Source organism: Megachile rotundata, chromosome 13 (genome assembly GCF_050947335.1).
Source record: "Megachile rotundata isolate GNS110a chromosome 13, iyMegRotu1, whole genome shotgun sequence".
Classification (NCBI taxonomy): Eukaryota; Metazoa; Arthropoda; class Insecta; order Hymenoptera; family Megachilidae; genus Megachile; species Megachile rotundata.
In genome coordinates this window covers 13128823-13153998 of record NC_134995.1, presented here as the reverse complement: position 1 = coordinate 13153998, position 25176 = coordinate 13128823, and the positions used below count along the sequence as shown (strand labels likewise).

The 25176-nt window shown below is 35.1% G+C and overlaps 2 protein-coding genes across 5 annotated transcripts in view; one reads left to right on the top strand and one right to left on the bottom strand.

Annotated features, from left to right (window-relative positions):
- Positions 1-1489: 1489 nt before the first annotated feature.
- Golgin104 (coiled-coil domain-containing protein 186) lies at positions 1490-16847 on the top strand. The gene is made up of 16 exons (XM_076539264.1): positions 1490-2253; positions 2875-3644; positions 3711-3914; positions 3998-4225; positions 4298-4548; positions 4629-5022; positions 5255-5521; positions 6338-6464; positions 6550-8164; positions 8237-8507; positions 8578-8981; positions 9050-9588; positions 9664-9929; positions 10025-10048; positions 10120-10269; positions 10338-16847. The coding sequence occupies exons 1-16, from the start codon at positions 2181-2183 to the stop codon at positions 10410-10412; spliced, it is 5658 nt and encodes a 1885-aa protein (XP_076395379.1). The 5' UTR covers positions 1490-2180; the 3' UTR covers positions 10413-16847.
- Positions 15043-25176, bottom strand: part of mura (ring finger protein murashka) — a 33546-nt gene continuing 23412 nt past the window's right edge. For 3 of the 4 annotated variants that reach the window (XM_076538655.1, XM_076538656.1, XM_012280937.2), the window contains 8 exons: positions 24638-24839; positions 24475-24562; positions 24305-24390; positions 23654-24244; positions 22988-23188; positions 22351-22649; positions 21970-22273; positions 15043-21503 (listed from right to left, as the gene is read on the bottom strand). In XM_076538655.1, the coding sequence (XP_076394770.1) occupies positions 21429-21503; positions 21970-22273; positions 22351-22649; positions 22988-23188; positions 23654-24244; positions 24305-24390; positions 24475-24562; positions 24638-24839 (1846 nt within the window). In that variant the 3' untranslated portion in view covers positions 15043-21428. The remainder of the gene's footprint in view (positions 21504-21969; positions 22274-22350; positions 22650-22987; positions 23189-23653; positions 24245-24304; positions 24391-24474; positions 24563-24637; positions 24840-25176) is intronic. The other variant, XR_013040210.1, reaches the window with a different exon arrangement.

Sequence of the window (25176 nt, the reverse complement as noted above, 5' to 3'; positions counted from 1 at the left end):
GTCTCGTCATATAAATCATACGTTACATGTACGATTCATACATTGATGCTAACTATAAGCAGTGTTGAAAATATTTATAAGTTAAATGCTTATAAATACTTTGATTTATATTATTAAGTTTATTGCATATAATTACATGATTTTAATACACAATTATTTAAACCGATATTTACATTTTATTGTCTTTATTTAAACGTATTTAATAAATCCATTATGCTAGTGGAATAGTATACAAAAATAGTTTAATATATTTTTATGAGTAATTCACAATTATAAAAATTATTCTTATTGATAAAACATTCTGAATCTATTGCTTATAAATTAAATTGAATAATGTATAGTATTCAAAATACGTAAATCTATTATTCGAAGCATTTTCTTCTGTAACTTTTTATGTATCCAATAGCCTGCAATTTAAATAAAATCGGTTACTAACAAACTATGTAAAACAACTAAAAACAACGACAATTTACTATTCAAAGTATAAAAAATGACCATAAAAGTCAGATTATTTAACTTTAAGTAGGAATTAATAATAGATATCAGTTGATATAAAACATTTACATAAATATTTGATTACGCACAAAATATCATCAAATTTATTGTTATTAATCCATAAAGTTTTGAATCGTTATTAATACTTACTATTTGCTTTCTTATATTATATTACGTATTAAGGCAAATATCAAAGCTATTGTCAAATCATTATTCACAGCTAAAATAAGACAAATAGTAGACAACAATATACTTACAATCAGCTGTATTCCTGTGACAATGGTGGCAACTGATTTCGATGTCGTGCATACGCACCCATGCAGGCGAAGAATCCAATAATACCAATGATCAATCCAAGAATTAATGCTAAAGTATCTCCAAAATCAAAGGCAGATGAAGCCATTGCAAAATCAAAGGTTAGAAAAATAATGAATAGAAAAGAAATCCACATTTTTTATAATAAAAAAAATCAGTTCAGTTAAACAATGCGTTTCAATGGATACGAAGGTGTTATGAAATAATATTCACATTCTTTTCACAATTAATTAAACGTAATCCACTACAAAATAACAGTCATTTTGTATTTTTACATCGCACATATATATAAGTACTCAGATTCACATTCGTCGATATATTTCGATACATCAATCGATATTATGTACAATAAAATTTATCGTTATATTGTTCGATTGTACGCAAACTGATTATAGATTTTGCGTGCGCCAAGTTAATTATAATTAAAATTTATAATGACCGCTAGATAAATTTATATTAATTATTGTAGTTCCAAACGCTTATCTGTAATACAATTATTTGTTCGAAACAAACAAAATATAATCGCTATAAGTAATTGATAATCATTAAATTTTTTAAAGCTATTATGATGAACTGAAAATAAATAATACATAAAATAAAAGCTCTTTGACGGAGGCATTTATCCAGCATTGCGCTAAATGGGCACGAACGAATATTTCACTCCCACCTTTTTTCATTCAATGGAAATTTAGCCTAAACATCTAAAATTTTTAATTTGGAATGCATACATTTCTAAGTTCGTACTTCCAAAAGCCTATAAACTAAAAACTTCTAAAATAGTCGCGTATACGTCATACTGAAAAAGATAATTGCTTGCTTTCGAACATAGGTTAATAAAGTCTCCCTTTCATGTTGCATTCGCTCTTTTAATTTATAATTCAAGCTTACACTCTATTCCTATGTTTCTAGTTTCATGGCTTTGCAATGTTTAAGGTGGCGTCACTTGCTTATTGGGATATAGAGAAAAATATTGTATTGGCGCGTATCGACCGAGCAAAAACAATTTTTTCCATTGCTACTTATACATTTTAACTATTTAACACACAGGTACAGTGAACAAAACTGTGTACATATTTGTTCGTTTCTCCGCTAAATCTTTCGTCATTTTATTGTGTAGCGTGTACCTTTTCAAGGAGATAATCGTTGCTGTTTTGTAGCCATTTTGCTATCCGTTGATAAATGCAAGACATTTTCGTACCGACTGGTGAACCGCGTACTTCTTGATATGTATAAAATATCCATGTTTATTCTGATGTTTCAAATGATCTCTGATCGTAAACATTTCTTTTAATACTGTCATGGCACATTAAAAATGTGATGTGTATTATTAAATAGATGTGTGTTATACACGCTATTCACGGAAGCTTCAAATGTTCACACAAATCAATTTAAGAGCGGATATTTCTGAAGAAGTGTATTACGATAAATTTTCTATATTATATTGTAATTTTGATTAATTCAATTATATAATACAAATAATGTGTATATATAAAAATGAATTGAATCTGTAAAAGGAGAATTTGTAAATTATGAAATTTTACACTAAATTCAACTTTTAACATTTACTGAAAATATCAATTACTCCTTATAATGGTACATTCTGTCTACTAAAATATATGGATTGAGCATTTAAATGTTTTATATATTTAGATATATATATCAAAGTTGCGAATACATATAGATAAAAATTAAATGAAGTATTTTGTTACTGTGAAACTAATTACCTATTTGTCAAATTTATAAAATAAAAATAACACATAAGATTTCTGTTATAGATTACTTGATGTAATTGTACTATACTTTAATAGATTTTGACCTTGTATTGTTATTACAATTAATATATCTCATCGCCGAAAACATATATTTTGTACACTTGAAATTGTGACATTATTTATATCAAATAAAATAATAATGCTATGTAGCATAATATAATGTAATTATTTAGAATTATTAACATAGAAAATAAATATAAAAAGTAAAATTTTGTTAAATGTCATATTGTAGACATCGATATTTAATTGAAAACTACTATGGAATTGTCACATGAAATCTTGGATTCAATAGATATTAATGATGACAAAGACGTGATGGAAGTATTAAAGCAAGCAGTTAAACAAGAGAACATTATATTTCACCCAGAAACTACAGAAGATTCTGTAGAAGCAGAAATTGAAGAAATTATAGAAATAATAGAGGAAATAGAAGAGGATAAAGAAGAATCATTGCAGAGCGATGAGGTTGTAAATGATAAAGAAAATAGAGATGAGCAGGTGGATGAAAATGATCAGAATATTGAAACATTGCAAAATGAACAATCTGATAAAAGTTCAGATATAAAAATTTATACTTTTGACGAAACCAGTTCTGGTTCTAAAGCAACTTCAGAGAAAGAAAGGGAGAAAACAGATCTGCATAAAAATAATAAGAAACAAGTTATAACATATGATGTGGATGAAGACTGGCAAGATGAAGATATGGAAGAAGGGGAGTTTGAAGAAAATTCTGATATAATGAATCATTGCACAGAAAATTTACAAAGACAAAAAACACCAAGTGAAGAGAAGAAATGTACAAATAATCAAGTAATTAATTTTCCTTTACAAATAAAAACAGAATGTAATGACAATGTAGGATCTCTGAATAAGGCAGAAAAATCGAAATCAAATCAAGGTTTTAAATGTAACATAAATAATGTTGAAAGCGTTGACAATAATGTGGGTCATGAAATTGTGAAGAATGTTGAAAATAATTTATTATACACTGTTCTTGGCACTAAAAAACAAAGTTCTACAAAGACATTACAAGATAAGCTTCCAGATGCACATTATATTAAGGTTTGTGCAATTAAGTTATTTCAGTATCATTGTTACTATCCATAAAAGTAAAGTTCCCATTTTTAGATGGAGCATCTTGATGAAAATTCCATACCAGTTGGAGGAACAATTTATTATGAAGGAGATAACATGGAGACATTGTATGTTGCACAGGCTGTAGATGCCAATGAACAGTATGCTTATGATGCTGCAACAATAGAAAATGAAGAACAGGCGTGGGAAGCAGGTAATTCTGACAGCAATCAAAATCAAGAAAAAGAAAATTCTCAGGTACCCATTTAAACAAAATATTAAAATTAATTTCTTAATTCCCTATGTAATTAATACATAATTTCATATACATTATATTTTAGGAGCAAATATTTTTACATGAGGATGAAGATGGTCAATTATATTTCAAAGATGATAATGGAATTCTACAACCAGTGTATTTAACTGAAGATGGACATTATGCAATTGCAGAAACTAATGATGATCATGATGGAAAGGAAGCACAAATGAAATCTCAGAATGTCAGACAGGCTGAAGAAGTATCTTTTTCTGTTCCAGATAATGAACTCAAGTCTCATAATAATAAACAGGTACTTTCAACCACCTAAACAAAATTTAAATCACAACTACATTCATCTATTTCTGTCATTGCTGTGTTTTAGAATTCTGTAGTGTCAGCTCCTGATATAGACAATGAAGATAACACAGTGACTATATCCTTGATAATATCTGAAGATGAACATGGCCAGAAGAGAACACAAGTCATTATACCAACAACAGATAACTTGAAATGTGATATTTGTAATAAAAGTTTCAAAACATCTTTTCAGTTACTTCGACATAACAGACTAAAACATGCTCGTGAAGAAGATATTACAACCAGAAATTTCCCCTGTGATTTATGTCCTAAAAGGTATTTTTAATATATTTTTCCTTATCATGTTGTATTATTTACTGCTAGTTAAACTATTTGGCTTTCTGTATTTGTTACAGATATCCCGATCAAAATTCTCTAGCTCGTCACAGAAAAACCCATACCGGTGACCGACCATTTCAGTGCCTCGAGTGTCACAAAACCTTTCCAACATCTACTGCTCTACGTCGTCACTTGACGCTTCATAATTCACAATCTCGACCTCTTCCGTGCATTTACTGTGGTCGTCGCTTCGTAGAAAAAGCTAGTTTGGTTAAACACGAGCAGTCACATTTGGCTGGTGACCAGCGGACCCACACATGCGATGTATGTCATAAGTCATTCTTACACGCAACTGATCTCAATCTTCATAAAAAGTATCATGATCCTGATAAGAAATTTGACTGTGAGGTTTGTGGTCGAGAGTTCAACAGATTGAACAATTTGCAGAGACATATGATGGTACATCAACAAGTACGTATGATCAATACGATCTTAGTGTTTAAATTGTTCGGATCTTGTAAGAAGAAAAGTTGCATATACTTTTTGCCGTTTCTCATATTTTCTGCAATTTGTACTTATCACATAAAATAAGAACGATTAAACGACATATTTGTATATTTAAGAAACAAATATGTTGTTTCAATGTTCTTACTAACATAATAATTTCATCTTAACGCGATATTGGTCTACTTTTATATTTCAGCAAGGAGCAAATGAGGAGATACTCTCCTGCGACGTGTGCGGTATCACGTATAAATTCATGAGTTCGTTAACAAGGCACATGGTGACAACGCATATGAATCCAGAGAAATTGAGGCAACAAGCGGAGGAACAACGAAGGAAACGCGAAAATAATTATCGACGTTACTTAGAAAATCGGAAAATGTACGAGACACAAAACTCAGGAGGATTCGGTACAAAACGCAGTTATAGTGGGCGTATAATTAGCGGGAGTAACGATGAAACAGCTTGAATTTTATTTTTAAGTAATCAGTTAATTATCAGGCAAAAAGATTATATTAAAACTATAATTTTTCAGAGTAAACAAAGGAACCGAAGTATAATAAGAACTATGCGTGACATAGTAATATTTCTGTATCATTTCTCTGTTATAAATAATTATATAATTATTAATTTAATAAATATATTATCATTATAGTATTTAAAATGTTTATGCATTTACGTGGTTGAAAGGGAATATATATGTATAAATAATATAGTTAAGTATCGTTCTATGCTATATATTTATATTTCAGGTATAATTGTTATTACTAATGTTTGATATACATATATATTTTTTATTGTGATTTTTTTGTAATTTTATACATATAAGTATACGTGTATAGGTAAGTACAAAAAATATTTTAAAATTCAATAAAAATTATAATTAATATATGAATAACTTTTTAAATAAAAAAAAGTATCGTTTAAATGACTACTCACATGTACCAACTGTTGCTAATGTAATTTATTTGACTACGTGTACACATACATATAAATAAATGCAACACACACACATGTATGGAGTGCTCCTGTCAGCTGAATTTTTGGTCGATGTTTTTAGTTTCAGTAATATAGTATCATTATGATCATGTTCACAGCGAGGGTTAGAAACAGCACAGATGACAGATAAAACTTCCTGAATTTTATATTTTCTTTCCTAATTTTAATTCTTTCGCGAATGACACATAATATTATAATCGTAAATTTATTTGAAATTAATGCATTTAACCAACATCAATGATTCTCAATAGAAATAATATTTAGATCAAAGTTGATCTAAAAGAAAATGGAATTTACAGTTTGTGAAATGGACAAAACAAAATTAGAATTGCCTTATACGGGAGAAATCAGTTCAAATAATTCCGATCAAATTGATTCCGGCATAAAACCAGACATCATACTTACAGAAGGTACGATTTTTGATGCCTCTTATGATTTAAAAACAATGTGTGACATTGACAAGTTTATAACAATACGTTTAATGCTACTTTTTAGTTGCCAATACAGTGATTCAAAATGACACAGAAACAAAAGGGGAAATAATGCCAATACAACAAGAACTTGAACATGACAATATCGCTCAAAATGAAACAGATTCAGTATTATTAAGAAATGATGATAAAAGGTATTGTTCGATGGAAGAAAACAGTATTAGCAATCCTCTAAAATGTTCTACTTCTTTAAGTAATTTCTCAGATGTGTTTGTGAAATGTGACATACCATCTACTGGTATGAGCCTTCCGCAAGAAAAGTGTCTTCAAAAATCGTCTTCATATAATGATGTTAGTTCTACATCAACATTATCTAATTCATTGTCATGTATACCTTCACATGTGATTTCTGATAATGATGAAAATTTGGTGACTTCAAATGAATGTAAAGAAATAAAATCAGAACCAACCAATAAAGAGGAAAATATTGCTGCAGGATATGAAACTGCGATAAGACCACATGAAATGAAATCTTTAGAACATCAAAATTATATGGCACAACATTCAACTATAAATAATAAATTAATGGTGAACAATAAACAGCCAGGAATTGTAATAAACGAAGGTATTAGTAAGGAACAAAAATCCTCTGAAATTGTGAAAAGTACAAGAACACCTAGACCAACTCTTACTGACGACAGCAAATTAGTTAAAATTTCACTGCCAACATATCCAATTAATATAATGCAATCCAATGCTCAGTTTCTGAACAAAAGTCGTAGTTTCCTAAATTTTATTACAGAGAAATCAACAAACATAATGGAGAAAGCATTGTTACCACAACATTTAGCTGTGAAGTATAATTCAGTAATTAAACCTACCGATAACGTTTATACCGAGAAGAAGCATACGGAAGAAATTTTCGGCACCGAGCCTCTTTTAACGCATTCAAAATTTAACGGTGAATCAGATTTAGCAACAAATGTAAAACATGTTGTTCCAGTAAAAAATACAACTGATAGTAAAGAGAATGAATGTATAAAAATCGATGAAAGTGAGATTATTTCTAAAAAGAATTCCAACGAAAATTTATTCACGAATATTGCAGGAGATAATAAATATGATACAATGGATGATAGCATGGTTGATAAAAATAATGATGTTAGTACCTGTAAACTGAATTACACAAAACATGAATCCTATTCTACCAATGATAGCAACAGTGGTTCATTTTACATAAATGCAAATGGGGATTCTAATATCAATTTCATACCGCATCTTGAATGCAATAATTTTACCCAGGAAACTGTTACTGATGTACCTCAAAAAGAAGAGAACATTCATTCTGATGAGTCAAAATACAGTTTATTACAGAATCCAGACTACCTTGCTTTGTTAAGGGACTATGCAGATTTGAAATCAAAGCATTTAAAGTTACAGGAAAAAGTTGAATATTTGGAAGAAAGAAATAGATCACTAGAAGCAGAAAATAAAGAAGAAACTTTTCCTGTACAAATAGAAACATTACAGAGGACAATAAACACGCTTACATCTGAATTACACGCATCACAAACAGGGCAGGAAATATTGAAGAAAGAATATAATGCTGCTAATAAAGAAAGGGAAAGCATGGTAATGAAGTATGCAGTTAGTGAAAAGCAATTAATTGATACTCAAAGGTATTTAAAACGTTATTATACATTTTTAAATTGCATTTTATAACTAGTTAATTGTTGTTTTGTTCTGCATAGGGCACGAGAATATGCAGAACGCAAGGTGAAAGAAATGATCAAGCAACAAGAATCACTTCAATGCAAATTAAGAGAGATGCAAGGAGAACGGGCGAGAATATGTAATATTTTGGACGGAAAACACCGTGAAGTAACAGATCTCCAGAAAGAAGTTGATAAATTGAGAGAAGATGTGAACATGAGAGATATAAAATTAAAATGGACTCAAAATAAACTTAAAACTGAAATGGATTTGCAAAAGGAAACACAGCAGAAATTGGATAAAGCTATGGTAACGATGCTAAACACACATAACTTTTTATTTGTATTATAAACTTATGGCCTTGATGTTCTTTTTCTAGATTAGAATTAATGAAATGAAGGAGGAATGTGATCAAGTGCGTAAAGAAACACAAGAATCAATAAGGAAATTTCAACAATCAGAAGAAAACAAAGCTGTCACATTGGATCAACAACTAAAAGAACAACAAGCGCGTTTGATTTTGGAAAGACACGTGATAGAGGATAAAGAAATGTTGAGGCTACAATTACAAAAAGAAGTAGAAACCTTGAAAAACAGGCAACAGGTTCTAATTGAAGAAAATAATACACTTAGTTTAAAGATACAAGATGCTGAAAAAGATCGTTCGAATTACGAAAGTAATTTGAATAATTTAAAGATTTTAGCAGATCAGCGTCAAAAAGAAATTGCGGAGTTGCTTAGTAAAGTGTCCGAGTTGGAAAGAATGAAAGTTCAGTTACAACAGTAAGTATCATCACTATAAAACATATATTTTTTAAACAATCTTTTGATATTTTATTTCCATTGTATAGTAAAGAGCAGTATTTAGCATCGACTGAAGCAGAAATTAACCATTTACGCATGGTCAACGAAGAACTAGAGGCTGACATGTCCGCGTGTCGTCAGAAAGAAGCAGAAATGTTAGATTTTACACAAAAGTTAACAGATAAAAATGTACGACTTCAATCAGAGTTTACGGCCACTGAGGCTAAGATGAAAAAACTGGAACAAGAACATGGACCATTGCATGAACGTATAAGTGAACTAACTGATAAAATTAAAATATTGGAAGAAAAAATTGCACAGGAGCAAAAGTTAAGAATGGAAGAATGTGAAATTTTAGCTAAACATCTTGCTGAACAGACACAAGCGGTGCAGAATCTTTCGCAGAAATTAGAAGACAGTCAAGGAGAAAATGCAGTATTGAAGAGGAAGCAACAAATAAGTATGAAAGAGATGACACGTGAGCTGCAACAGTGTCGAAAGAAATTGGAGGCATTTGAAACATCGTCACCTTACAACTCACTGGGTGTTGCATCTAGGACTGGATCGAATATTTCACTGAATACAGGTTCTTAGATTTCAGAATTTAATTATTCCGCGTTTTCTATTATCATTTTACTACTTACCATATTCTTACTTGCAGGAGATACTTTAAATGGTGCCTTATCAGATAATAGTATTAATGGTGATCACGGTATTCAGTCTATAGAGCCTACTAAACAAACGCTAATAGATCGTATTATAAAATTACAAGAAATCAATGCTAAAAAAGCAGAGAAGCTTGATTTTTTCGAAGAACATACTCGAACCTTAGTTGAGGAGCTACAAAAGAAAACAAGAATCATACAAAATTATATTTTGCATGAAAATATTGGTGCTATGGGCAACAATGAAAGAGATAGATATAAGGTAAATTTTAGTTTTAATGTAATTCTTATAAACCTCATTGTAGATTTTTTGTGTGAAATTTATAAAAACAATTTTATTGTATTTTTACACACAAGCATATTAAAAGCAGGAGAAATGCAGTAAGTTTAGTGATCCGCGATAAACGTAATTCTAAATTTGTTATTTCATCTTAACATTTCTGCGGTTGCAGGCTGAATTAGCGAGACATGGAGGGATAATGGCTTCCGTTTATAATCAACGAGTTTCGGATGACAATATGACTTTGGAATTATCGTTAGAAATAAACCAAAAACTTCAAGCAGTGTTAGAAGATGCATTATTTAAAAATATCACGTTAAAAGTAAGTGTCGACGTACTAATAACTAATAGAAATCTTAAAGACCTTATATTTTATATTTATTTTTTTAGGATAATATTGACACATTGGGCGAAGAAATAGCACGGTTAACGATGCAGAACCAACAAAGACAAAATACAAACTAAAAATGTAATAGATCAACACACTTGTATTTGTCCTCTAAATGCAATGAAATGATAAGGGCATATTCTAAAACTGCAAAGATATATACGTTACTAATTACAAAATTTATAGTACTTATGTACTGATATCAATTTTAATGTTATATAGTGAACATACAAAAAATTACATTTTCATTTCATGAAGTACAAATAGTAAATCATCGTTTCAAGGAAAGTACATTTTACAACAATTCGAATAATATATTTTTATAATTTAAAAATATATAAAACAATCTCGTGATTATCTTAGTATAGTTTGTTTATATAAATGAGTGATTCAAAGTGCTACGCTATCTTGAAGTTGCGTTTAATGTATAATACTTTTTCTTGTTATATACGTTTTTCAAGAAATATTTGTATATAAATATTACGTTCTTTAATATATTTCTTCTTTCTGTTTCTTATTCTAATCATTATTTTCTACAAAAATTTAATAAACAGTACTATATTTCAATGTTGGAAGAATATTTTACTATATCTAGTCAAAAATTGATACTTAAACCCGTTTTATCAACGAATTAGAGGCAGAATATTTTTGACGAATACTGGAATTTTATCGAATTTTAGTTATCAACTTAATTTTAAAACAGACTTATAATTTTTAAGAAACATTCCATATGTTTTTAATACATCAAGAATTTATAATAATTATTAATGAAAGTTTTTAATGAGAACTTGTTAATATTGTATTAATTTTATGTATATGTATATATATATAATACATATAACTTAGTGCATAAGTATGTACCAAAATATGATCAAGTATTATGTATATTATATATAATATGAAAATTGTAATTCTCTGTAAAGAAAAATATTGTATGTTAATGTATAAAATCTTTAATCTATTCTGAATTAATACAGACATATAAAGAAATACAAAATATGTACTTTCCATTTCACAGAGTGTACTTAGAAGCGCCTTAAGTATTAAAAGTAAAAAATCATTTACTTACCCTGTACAGATAATGATTTCATTTGCAAAGAAATTAAAATAGCAATCAGACTACAAAATAAGCTACAAAAAAGTATAAAGATTAATCGTTTTAATAATTTTATAATAAAAAAAAAGGATTTTAATGATATAGGTTTGTTCACACGTTTAATGACAACCTGTACTACATAATATAAAGTATTTGATTATAACAAGACAAAGCAGATCTCGTGATTTTGTAATCTATATCTTTTTTGTATTTTTGTTGTCAGGTAATTATGAAACTATTATATGTACTTTACTCCATCTAGTAAGAGGAACACACCTATATTATTCGTAACCGATAGAGTTCATTTACGAGAAACATTTCTCGCGATTTGCCATGTACAATAAGACACATTATTCCTTCGGACAACAATTTTTGTTCTAAACGTTTGTTTGCTACAATTCTCTCTTTTTAATCGCTTCTTCACCCTGTATATACAATATGCACAGCACTTATACAATCTTACAAAGCATCTACTACCGAAATTTACAACCGATTGATAAAGTTACAATTAATTACGGCTCCAATCGAAAGTAGTTATATGTAATTTTACGTATCCCGTGTGTACATATGTGCTTGTGTATTTTGTACGCGTGTATATATACTACATTGTTGATATTGCTTTCTTGTATAATTGTAACGTGGTATACAAATGTACACGCGATCTTTACGTTTTATTCCTCTCCATAATCTCCGATTGTTTCGTAATTAACGCGATCGTAAGTAGTGATTTAAATACAAAGATAATACAAACATGTAACTATAGCTACATGTTCATTTGGTTTTTTGATGATTAAGAATTGTAATTCGAAAAATTGTTGATAAGTTCGATTCTCTTTTACTGTTGGAGAGTTACTACGAACAATTCTTTGATTTTATCATTCATTAATGATCTAAAATATGAAAATTATGATTATTTATTCAGTACCGCCGTTAGCTCCACTGAGTCCCGCGCTTAGACTTTCTAATAAACTAATTTATTGGACAAGAATTTAAAAGAATGTACTAATCGTATACTTCCGGTAAAATATTCGATCGACCATGAACTCTTTTTTATGAAATCGAGTTCTGAGCATTGATCTGTCCAGTCTTCGGAATTCATTCGATAGAATTGCAAATTTCAACATTAGCGAACGTCATAAATCTTTCGATATTTATCGACAAGCCCACAATGCAATGCGTACGCGCACGGTTTCTAACCTCTACAAAAATTTAGCTCGCATCTTTTTCATGTCTCAACTGTCACGAAACGAGGATTTTTGTGAATTCGCCATTCCTGGATATCGAACCACCACGACGTGGCCCTGTAACGTGTTAATTTTCCTCATTGAACTGATTTTGCCCCTGATGCCATGTAGCCATTCGCTCTCGTTGTCTGTTCCTGCGTTAACTCTGCCCAGTTAGATCGAAGTTGCGAACCGCCAAGAGGGAGAGCCCCGGATCATTGCGAGGATCGAGAGCTAGAGGGGAGAACCAGGAGAGTACCAGGAGAGATACGTGGCTTAAAGGGAATGTATGTATTAGCAACGATGGATTTTGCAAGTATGGATTGAGCTGGGACGATGAAGGGAAGGTTGTCTTCCAAAACTTCAAGGACCGATTGATTATTTATGATCTGATAGAACTGCTGTTATTGATAGTATCGATTATCGATATTATTGTTATACTGACATCATTTATCACGCAGGAAATTATGTTTAAAACTAAGATTGCTTTAATGAAGGTTTTGAACCGGTATCTTTGTCGGTTGAATTAATAATGTTATATATCTGCAATTTAGAAGTATTAATCTCATTGAGGTATGTGATTTATACCGTTTAACAGACATTTACTTTTACGTAATGTGGTCAATGCTGAACCAATTTTATGAATCATATAACCACAAAATACATTACGAAAATCGATCGTAACTGTCGCTCGATTAATTCGATCGATTCGACCGTAACCGCCATATTGCGCATGCGTAATTGCGATAAGTGATCTAATTTTAAAATATATCGTACTTTGAAGGGCGAGTTATCATTGCTGATAATTGTTACAGTTTTGAAAGACAATTGTGAACTGGAACTGGAAAATTATGGAGAATTCATTAAGGAACAGAAAATGGAAAGCTACTGGTACGGTAATTTTGTTACATACGTAAGTATGTCGATGCACTCGAAATGTTTATAAATTTACATGTAAATTAAAAACAGTAAAAGTTGCTGTGATCTGATAGACCCCACCTTGCAGGTTGAAGGAAAGTTAGAAAAGAGAGACTAGGAGAAAGCGAGAAATAAAAGGAACGTAAACAAAAGCGAGGAAAAGGAGAAACAGGAACGGAAGAATGAAAACGCAAATATATAGAGACAGGGAGGAAGCAAAGAAGAGAAGAACGAAGAGCGAGAGGAACAGAAAGAACACAGAGAGGAAGAGGGTTTATGTTCTAAAGCCCACCCCCTATAAATTCTACCAGCCACGGGGGGTTTTACTATTAAAGCGGAGCTGCTACTGCAAGAATGTATCTGTCGAGCAGCTTAAAGTCGATAGAACGTTTTCGACAGCGACGCAGGTTCACGAGATATGAGCATATCCCGCTTTAAAGCGACTCGAACACTATCGCAACTCGCCCAGACCCCCTCGTGGATTACCCTCATCTTCGAGCGTGCGATTTCTCCTCATTTTTTCGTTTTTGCCCTTTTCTCTCGTTGCTTTTGCAACCCTCGTTGCACGTTTCTACCACAGATGCGAATTCGCGCAAACACCGAGGGTGTCGAGAGCGTGTCGGGGATGCCGTCGATTGGAATAGCAGCAGCAGCATCGTCGCAAATTAGAGGCTACTCCCTTTTGGTCGAGCCACGTTGCTATATTATGGGGATTCTGCGACGCGATCGAGGGGGCGTTGTAACCACGGCAGTGCTGCGAACTGATCGATAATACCACGATCGATAGTGCATCTCCGACGAGTCCATGCGAATACATCAACCGGGAATGAACCCGACACGAATTTAGTTTACCAATAAATGGGATGGTTCCGAGGTGACGCTAACTTTTTGATGAGCCTCTGTATAATAGTACAGTTGGAAACACTAATTATAATTTTGAGGAGCAACTTAGGGAAGGATAGGAAGTCTCTCTCTAGACTCTCTAAACTTTTTCTAAATTCCCTTTGGGTTTTCTTGATTTTATCTGAAGTCGAATAAGTAATAATCTTCTGTATTGGAGTCTAGAGAAAGCCTAGAGGAATGTACATGCGTGTCTATACGAATGAAAAATAATTATGTATATAGACGACCCTGCACAACGTGGTGTATCGACCGAGGTTCGTGAAATTTACAAGAGGGAACCTGTTCGGAAATCTCGTCGATACGACGTACGATGTTAAACGAATGATCGTACGACTCGTCGAAGACTCGTGGAAATCGCATGCAACGAACAAAAGAGTTGTATAATACAAAAGAAAATTCATTGTGAGTGTAACATGAAAAAAAATCGTGTAATCTGAGAATAATAATGATCGATAATATTTCAATGATAATAATAATAATAATAATAATAGTAATAATAATAATAATGATAATAATAATAATGAGAATGAATAATAATAGGCGGTAGCGGTAGTAGTAGCAATAGTGTCAGTATTAATAATATATAATGTTTGGCATCGTTATCTCCGCGTCTGTACAAATGGTTCGCTTTCATGAAAACGCTTCGACGTTATTTCTCGTTGACCGAAACGTTTCCACTGTATACAGAAAATTTATCTAGGTTTTGGTTGTTAACAACGTATTCCCCATATTAGAGCGTTTTACAATCTATTTTATCGATAAACTTAATGAACCAATATCATCGTAAGTTAATAATAACGTAATAATAATGGTAATGATACAATAATAATAATAATAATAATAATAACAACAATAACTAACGAACAAATTAAATATCGTAATATAACTAAAAAACGTTAAATCGAGCTTGTATAAAAAACATTTAACGCACTTCCGGTATATTAACGAAAATAGTGGTATCAGTAGCAGCAGTAGCAGCGACATTAATTCTACTACAATAGAATATAAAAAACGTTATTGAACATTGGCTACCGAGGAGAGCGTCGGCCACCTCTAACGTTACATATTTCATTAACAGCAAAAGGAAAAAGAAACAGTACGGAGGTGAGGAGGTCGACATATTGTTGCGTGCACTAATGTATCGTGGCATTTTTTATACACCCTGTATCAATTGCATAACTAAGGTGCATATCGACAACGATTGGGTAGTTCATTAGGAAGACCGATTTAGATAAAAGTGATCGAAATTTTTTGATGAAAAACTTGCAGAAACGTGAGAAAATACAGGGTGTAATCGAGTGAAATTTTGAAAGTGTCATGGTCGGGCGCAATTTAGGTTTCTCTCGAGGAAGCGTAGACGAAGGCCTCCCCTAGCCCTTCGATCCCCTTTTTGGGTTAGGCCTTACTTCTAGGTGAGGCCCCTCCCTCTAGATTTCATGCCTTGCCCTTTCTATCGATTTTCCCAAGATCGTTTCTTCTTCTACATCGAACAGAGGAGCCTACGTTGCACCTGACTGTACACCCCGAAATCACCCGAGACCTCCTAACTTCAAATGTTCCAATATGGCAGCTCGTCTGGAAAGTTTTCCCCGGTGCCAAACGTAGCGCGGTCGAAAACAAAACGCACAATCAGAAAGCACCACTCGCTAGAGAAAATACTGTTGCGTTTTCTCGTCAAACGAACAACGAATTATAAACTAATGGCATGCTTGTACTATCAGCGGTGAAGCAATACGGCTGTGCCTGTTCGTGGTTGCCACGATAATCGAGAAACGTATAGCAAAAGTTTGCAACAAAATTAATATACTATTGTACACGTTGAAACGCGCGAAAACTTCGATATACTCTATTCACGTGGACTCAATGTTTGATTTATTGCTGTTCATCCGCTAACCCCCTCCAATTTGCCGGAAACGACATTTCCGCTCACTGGATATAATTTTCTGTCCTTTGATTCGCCAGCTGCGTGAGAAACTGATTTTGCGAGCAACGGTGACTCAAAAGGGTCTACGTTTTAAAGAGATGGTACAATTAAGAAATAAGCCAAATATTACTGTTTTATCAGAAAGGTTTCTTTTTAAAAAGCCCTTCAATCAGTTTAACACGCAGCTGGCATCAGAACCACGGGGGCAACCACCTTCTCTCTAAAGTAATCGAGAATCAAACCCACTTTTTTCTTTTCTGTCGTCTGTTCCGCTTCGCGGCTCATTAAAATAACGCGTATGGCTCTGTTTCCTTTCTTCCTTTTTTCGTTCGTGTTGTACACTATTTTCTCTTTTCCATTATGTACAAATTATCTTTACGGCTACAACCTCATACACATCGGAACAATTTAATCTTTTGGTACTTGGTTTGCATCGGTACCTCGAACGTATCAGGCGTATCTTTTCGAACCAGGAAGTGTTTCGTGTTTTCATGTTAGGCGGTTAACGCGTTAATGACCATTTCATCAAATCAGACAAATTTTAGCACACATCTAACGTAATCAAATGTCTACATAGTTCACGAACGCGTTAAATTTTGATTTCGTACCTGGGACGTTCCAGGCACCGATCTTTTATCTGCTGCGACTGGTACACTAGGCTTCAGGGTGTGCTTAAGGTACGCGTTTTAAGGGATACATTATGCCTAGCTTAATCTAAGCGTATCAAGGGACGGAGCGTTGGACGGGGGGTCAAAAGTTACCTCTAGCCGAAAATCGACAGTCTCCGTCGGAGGAAAAAATTCTTAGCTGGTGGGAAAATCGTGTTTCTACGATTAATCCTTTTAAGCGTGTTAATCCTTTGCAGCCTAAAACATCGATTTTTACAAAGAAAGATACCTGACATTTTTTTACTGCGTGCTTCGCTTGTGAAGAATAGTGTAAACTTTAGAATAAGAGTGAACTGGTCAGCCATTTTATATGAAAAGAATTTTAAAGATTATTTTGTCGAAAGGGTGTCCTATCAACCTAAACTGCAAAGGATCAATGAAATTGCTTGTTCAAAGACAATCTTATATTTATCACAGAAACGTGGAAGAGAAAGAGATTCCAAATTCGCGACTACGGGAGATTGAAACTACGATGACGATTATTTTATACAACGAAAGAAGCAATCTAGAATTGTCGAAAGCTCCGCGATCGTGTAAGTTCACTGGACACCGGTGTACGAGATGTGGATCTTCTTCGGCGTTTAGCTCCTTCCGATCGAACGCTCGTCCCTTTTGACAAATTCATACGTACTCACACATTCCGTGTCTCTTTCTCTCCTCCGCGGACTTAAGCTAGTAAAAAAATGAGCCTTCCCTTTTATCCTTTCTCTGGCCGGGTCTAAACGCGACAAAAAGGGCGAGCGTGCGAGACGCGTGGATTACGATGGAGATTAAGTGATATGTGTTCCTGTTAAAACGCATCTAAGAAAAACCAACGCACTTATACACACGCACACACATGTACACCCACACATACACGAGCTTTTGATATATTGTTTCACGTTCGATGATCGAAACGAAAAAACAACGAAAATCAACTTTTGATTTGTGCTTGCTCGCGTTGTTCTCGCTTTATTATTTGATCGATACATTTTGACCAAAGTTAATGTTCACTTTTTATATACTTTGAGAGCGGAGAGATGTACAGGATGTTTCAGGAACTTCAGCGTGATCCAGGACATGAAAATGGCGGATGTTTCTGTAGTCACAACGCTTCTTGTAAGACTTTGTCAATTAGTCTCGATCAAACAATAAAGTTTCGACAGTCACCGATCATAAACGCATAGACCCGTACAAAACTACTAAAAAGTACATGTTTTACGTATATATGGTTGCACGGACGTTTCACTTACGAATATAACGCTCTGCTAGAAACTTACTGGATTCGAGACACTCTAAGTAGAACTTAGAACTGTTTGTATTATACACCGTTCAATTTAGAAACCCTCAAACATCTCGACAAAATCAAGACATTAAATCAATCTTGAAAAGTTTTGCGATCATGTTAAAGATGGTATATTTTTCATTACATTGATTCTTCTAAAAATCGACGTAAAAAAATGTGCCATTCTATTAACAAATTTTTGTGTGACCACTTATGAGGACAAATAGAGAAATATTCGAGTGCTTCTAGATGAAACAGATGTATATGTGTACAGGAGAGAAGTCTTCTATGATGAAGATGTTCTACGTAGAGTATCGTTTCAAGTATCGACCGAGAAGTATCTGAATTACATTCAACTTTTAGAATGCTATGTAAAATAAAGCTCGTTGGTCCTGTTCGTAAGGATCTAGCTGGTGGACACAGTGGTAATGCTTCAGCCTCGTCTACGACCACATTGGCAAACGACGACCATCTTCAAATTTAGAAACTTGAAAAAACTTTGAAATTTAGAAACTTGCGAAGAATGAATTTCTAAAGAACTAACATCCTCTGCCAATGGTGGTCTAATAAACGTGACTCTGGTTTTGTTTTCGTGCTCCAAATGTACATAATCTTCTGTGATTGCTCGCGTGAACGTACGATAGTCAATGTTTCCTTTAAATACGAACACGCAAGATTCGCAGGTCATATCAGTTTTTCATCGTTTATATCTTTTTCTCCGACTCTTTTCCCCATGAACTCTCATCGTTTCCCGATACCCGGTCAAGTACAGTAAAGGCACGCGATAAGAAATGGAAGGAGACAGTTCAAGAACCCATTACATTTGATGTTTGATATTTATCTTTCACCGTTGCGAGAGACATGATGTTTTCGTTCTAATTACAGTCGATTCTCGTTATATTGCCGCTAATGGCACCCCCGAGATTTATGGGAGTCCCGGAAATATAAGAGTCTACTGTTAACACGTTGAACGCCGCGAGGATCGCCGATTAAATAAATCTAACGTTACGAAATAAATTTTTTTCCGAAACTAAATATAATTTGTTTCATTTATTTTTTATGCTTAATCTAATTATAATTGCATTCTGATATGTCTTTAATTGGAAAATAAAGTCTAAGTAAATTATATACTAAATAATTTTTGATAATCGGTAATTACTTTGAACGGCGTTCGGTATTCAACGCGTCAAATGGAAAAATCCATGAAAGTATTTAAGTTCTCTTCGAAAGCTTTATGTCTTGAAAAGCCTTGTGCGAGAAGGTCTTTTAAATTTCTACAGAAAAGCTTCCCTGAAAATTGAATTTAGAAAAAGAATAGCATCCCTAAAGAAAATAACGAGTTCAATTTTTCCTAGGTCATCGAAGATAATTTAAAACTAAACACGCAAGGAAAATCTACACTTTCTAAGACCAAAAACGACTCCATTGGATTTTTCTCTTGATGGTCGAAAGATCGGGAAAAATCGTGTCTGTCCACGTGGTGTCCAGCCGTGAAATACGAAAGAGTTGAAATCAATATGGATTCTCTGCAGGTTCTAAACACTTCGACGAATCTTAACATTTAATATTGAAAATTTCGAAGTTCGCGGTTATCTCGATTTTCCTAATCCATCGTCATCGGTTTTCTTCTATTTTTTCTCTTTCTCTCTCTCGCGCGCGCGCTCTTTCTCTCTTTTTTTTGGTTTTCTTAGCGTACGTACGTTTATTGTTTATGAGATGTGTGTATAAAAAAATATGAATCGTTTTCATTTCATCTATTAGAGGTAGATACGCAGGAAACAGAAGCGGTATTCTTATCATTCTCTCTTTTTCTTTCTTTTTTTTATCTTTATTCTTCACGTAGTAGCTTTTGCGTATAGTAAACTATTGCTGAATAGACTGACTTCTTTTTCACGTTTTTTTTCTTCTAATCCATCTCTCACGGTTTTCGTACTTTCTCGTAGTCTATTATTCCCTACGATAGTTTAAATCGAAAGAAAATGGTTGACCGCGAGAGAAACTGTTAAACAAATCCTATGGAAAATGATTATTTTTTCTGTCGATAATTATTTCTGCAGCTATAGAAAAAACCGTTCACAATAACAAAATACCCTATGCAAAGACACAAAAAGCTTATACTTATTAGGAGGTTGTGTTTCTTCTCTTACAGTGACACGTCTCGTATTGTTTGTTACAAAAAAAGAAAAGAAGGAAAAGAATTTATGTACTACATTTGGTTAAGTGCCCCCTTCCTCCCCAACAAAAGAAACAAATTACCTACAATCGTTCGTATCCACACGCGCAGATACGTGTTCGCGCGAGTTCGTATAATAGGAGCGTTTACACAAGTATTTACAATTCGTAGGATTAAAAAGACAACTATAATAATAATAAAAATTGGAACGTTAATGGAAAGTGGCAATAGTTGCATTATTACAAGTACTTATGTACACGATATACCCTAAAATAGCAACACAAAACAACAAACGAGCGTTAAATACGTAATTATCGAAGCGCTAGTTGAAACAAAAAGAAAAAACAAAAAAGATTTTCTATCCTGACGTTCAAATGCTTGATAGCTTTTAATATCCTCTTCTTAGTCTTCCTCTTCTTCTCGTTTGTCATAACCCCGGTTGATTGCTTATTACAACATTTCTATACACGCACACACACTTTCTCTCTCTTCCGTTCGACTCTTCTAATCTCGAAGAAAAAAACAATGGAATAAACACGCAAGAAACGTTAATTTTTCGTCAATGTACAAATGTTCTGCATGCTGTTAATTTAAAATCGTGTACCTTTATTGCGTGTGGTCCTTTTTGTTCTCAACAACCGAGACACACGATCATACCCTGAATTTATTCTTTTTTTTTTTTCGATTTTTTTTACCGTAGTTGTTCAGTTTCACGATTCTCTCCGGTTGAAGGATAACGACAATTCGGTTGTGCCGTTGTCGGAGAACCAAGCGACGTAACCGCCATGTTCTCGGCGAAGGCGAGAGAAATGCTTGTCAACAGAAATTTGCACAAACCAGCAACCTGATCGCTGGTAGCTCTGTGCGAAGTAGCGTCCCTGAGATTCTTGACAGTCGGCGCTAGTGCACTTGAGCAGCTTGGCGTCAGTCGCTACCCGTACCGGCGTTCCCGAAATATTCTCCGGCGTCGCCACGGCAAATTGGACACGTTCGGTTCGACTGCAAACAATCAACAAATACGTGGTCGTTAGTCGTTTACTAGATATCTTGTTCTGTTCGAGGAAATGGCGGTCTTTGCTTAGCGATATGCGCCATTAATATTTCTACAATGCAGACTACTAAATATTGACACTGCTATATCGGACTTATGGTAGCAGCCTAGCGATAGAGTCACTTTATCGTCGTATTCTGACGTAGTTTGCACTGGTAATACTAGTTCAAGTGATAAAAGGAGACCAGTGTAGAACTATCAAAACGCTGTGCGCAACGTTGGAAATGATTCAAGGAAACAAGTAGAACAGACAATTTATCATGGTGAAATGCTACTTTGTTGCGTCCGTGACTCATTTACCACCCTGGAATACTACCGAGTCATTTAATAATGGTAACGCTTCAACCACCTGTCCAGTCAATTAGAGGATATCTGCTGCTTACCCTACAAAATAACAGTTAATGATAGACTTACTTTGAGCCATTTGTCGATGCATTTCGAGTGGAATTCGTGCGAGCACGGTAGGACGCGCAACGACTGCAGAGCCTCGAAGTCGCACATGCACACGACACAGTTAGTTTGGTCTCCCTGGTGCGTTTCCGCGTTAAATTTGTACGAGGGCAGCTGTTCGACTTCGGCTCGGGTCAATCCTCGTGGCTTAGCCTCTCCTAGTCTCTCGGCCAACGACAGCAGAGCCTCGTAATTCTCGGTCGCTGAATCCGGCGAGGACAGCTCCGCTTGACTGTACGGCGATAATGGTGGGTTGCTGAACATCGCCCTGAGAACGGTACACAACCTTTGAGATTACGTCAACTGAGACCATGACGAAACTAGGTAGGAAGTGTCGATACTTACAAGAAGTGTAGTAAGAACTGTGGATAGGTCGTCGGTGGTATCGGAGGTGTAGCTCTCCATCTACTCGACCTTGATCGTCTGAGCGCGTGAACGTTCGGTCCTGAACGCCGAGTTCTCGTCTGAATCATTTCCAATTGACTGTTTCTCGTTTCTGACAGGAATATGGGTGTAGGAGTCGGAGTGGTGACTTGAGTGAGAGCTGGCGGTGAATACGAGTGCGGCAATGGTAATGGGGCACCGGCTGTGGCTCCTACTCGGTGATGATGATGGGATTCTATTAACTCTAGTTCAACTTCTCGCTGAAACAGACAGAGGGAATATTTAAACACTTTGTTCTGCAAAATATATAGAATATTACTATATATACTCTGTAAACTTCTGTATATTATATATACAGAATATCTGAACTCCTTTTTTATGAAACACCTGACATCTTTCAAACAAAATGGTATCAAAAAGGATCTAACATTCTGATTATGCGGTATGTTGTAATGTAGTTAATTATTTCTTAAAGGAACAGAAATAAATACGTTTTAAATGGAAATTGAATGGTGCGAAGATATCGACATACCATGTAATACATAATCACCTTTTGTTGCAAAGGAAGTATTTGTATAATAACGTCTTTAACTCGTACCTGTTGTGAGAGTTGATGATGCGCAGTATAATGAGCAGTATGGACGGGTGGTGGAGGTGCGTGAGCATGATGAAGAGCCGCCACAGCACCTCCGGTTGGCGTTGGGTATCCTCTGGACGCTGCGCCAACTATCGAACCGACTAGGCTGTGGCCTGGGTGGGTCGGATGAGCCGGTGAGTAGTGACTATGGTGATGGGTAACCTGGGAAAATAATATTCGTTCGTTGTAACTCTCCCTCCAAGGAAATAATTTATTTCGAGATAAAACGAGGCTAAAAAGATTCGCGGAAAATTGTATTACACCCGTAACTATGACATAGCGAGTTTCCAAACGTCCAAGCACTCGAATTAAATTACAAACTTGTGAAATTTTCAAGTGTACGAATTTGTAGCCCGGTATATTTCTCATCGACTGTATATCTGACTAGATCATATCGCGATGGAATATTTCGCATCGAACGTTCGAGCTTTCGATATCACGCGATACCTAAAATAAACCTATTAATGTACGAGCTCGCTATATCGGCTTTACGACTATACGCATTTCCGACTCTTTACAATCACCGAACGCGTTAAGTTGGTAACGGTACTAGATGTCGTGTAGTCACAGGAGTATTTTCTTCGTACCAGGTCGATCTGCCTAGAGTTAAGTCCAAATAATACCTACCTGACACGAGTGCGCAAACGCGTGTGCTCCAGTCGGTGTGTATATACCGTGCAGCTGACAAGGAATTCTGTAACCTGTCGCCTGAGGATGCCAGAGGGGTTCTCCGCTGACGGCAACCCCTAAACCGGAAACACCGACTTGTCCAACGTCAACGACCACGGGGCCGTTCGCTCCCTGGGCAGGGTGGTGCCCTGTGCCTGGTGGATGATGGGGATGCGTCTGATGCGCGTTATGCATGTTATGGTGGGAACTATGCAGGTTATGATGCGAGTTGTGGATACTGTGATGAGATCCGTGAATCCCATGGTGGGAATTGTGGATGGTGGGATGTGGATTGTGGCCGGGTATGAAGGGGTAAGAGAGTCCAAACGAGTCGGGATATCGTTGGTAACGATTTCGTATGGTGGGACTACCGCGGGTGGACATGTGATTGCGAGGTGATCGTCTTTGGGGCGCCGAGGAGAATTCCCATGGCGGCGGAGTTGTGTGCAACGGTGGCGTAGGTGATTGTGGCGTTGTCTCTCGAACTTCGATTCCGGACACGGCACCGTTCCGAGATATTCGCCGACGTTTCCTGGATGGAGACTCGCTCTAAAAGAATACGCGAACGGATCAATTAAGCGTTAGAGACCGACTTCAAAATTAAGTTACCTTTCGACCGTCGTCTTGACTAGGCTGCCTGTAGTACGGCGGCGACGGCTGTATTTGTACGGGACTCAGAGGTAGCTGATTCGTGGCTGTGCAAAAAGAGGACAGAAATTCTGTAACGTTCACGCAAGTACTCGAATGTCAATCAAGTACTTATTCAGGTTTGGGTATACCTTGAGAAGTTCTACGGTACTCCATGTCGACGCCGCTAGCTCCGAGACCTGGACTCATGTTCAATAATGGGCCACGCATCGCGTTCTCCTGCGGGTGTAATCTTTTTTTTACAAACGAACAGAGGCACGGACTGTCCACGTGACAGGGTCTTGAGATGCTTACTTGGCCGCAGATGTTGATATGCAATGGCGGTGAATTGGCCGGCGGACCCACAGACTCTTGTGGAAAATGTGCCGGTGGACCTCTTGATTGCGGACTGTGCTGCGGGGGCGGTTTATACCCCACGCTGGATCCGCCTACGTTCCCGTGATACGAAACTTCCTTACCGTTTGGTCCGGAAGACGTACCAACTCCGGGACAGTCCCTAAATATGTGCAGAATCACGTACAGAACTGTTAACCGTTCGATTCTCTACTCGCCTAAATGATCGATGTTACGGCTCGAAGTAAATAACACTGTATAAGAAATCACTTTTGTTCTCAAGTAATTTCTGTGTCTTTAAATTTCGAGTGGCTTTGAAATTTACTTGAACGAAAGTCTTGGCAGTAGTGAAAGTTTGAAATACTTGGAAGTACTGAATGATGATTTAATTAATTTATGTAAGAACCTTTCTATAAAGAAAAAATTAACAACCTTGAAAGGTAGCAAATAGCTCCAAAATTGTAGGAACATAATGAACAATTTCTCACCGTAACATCGAA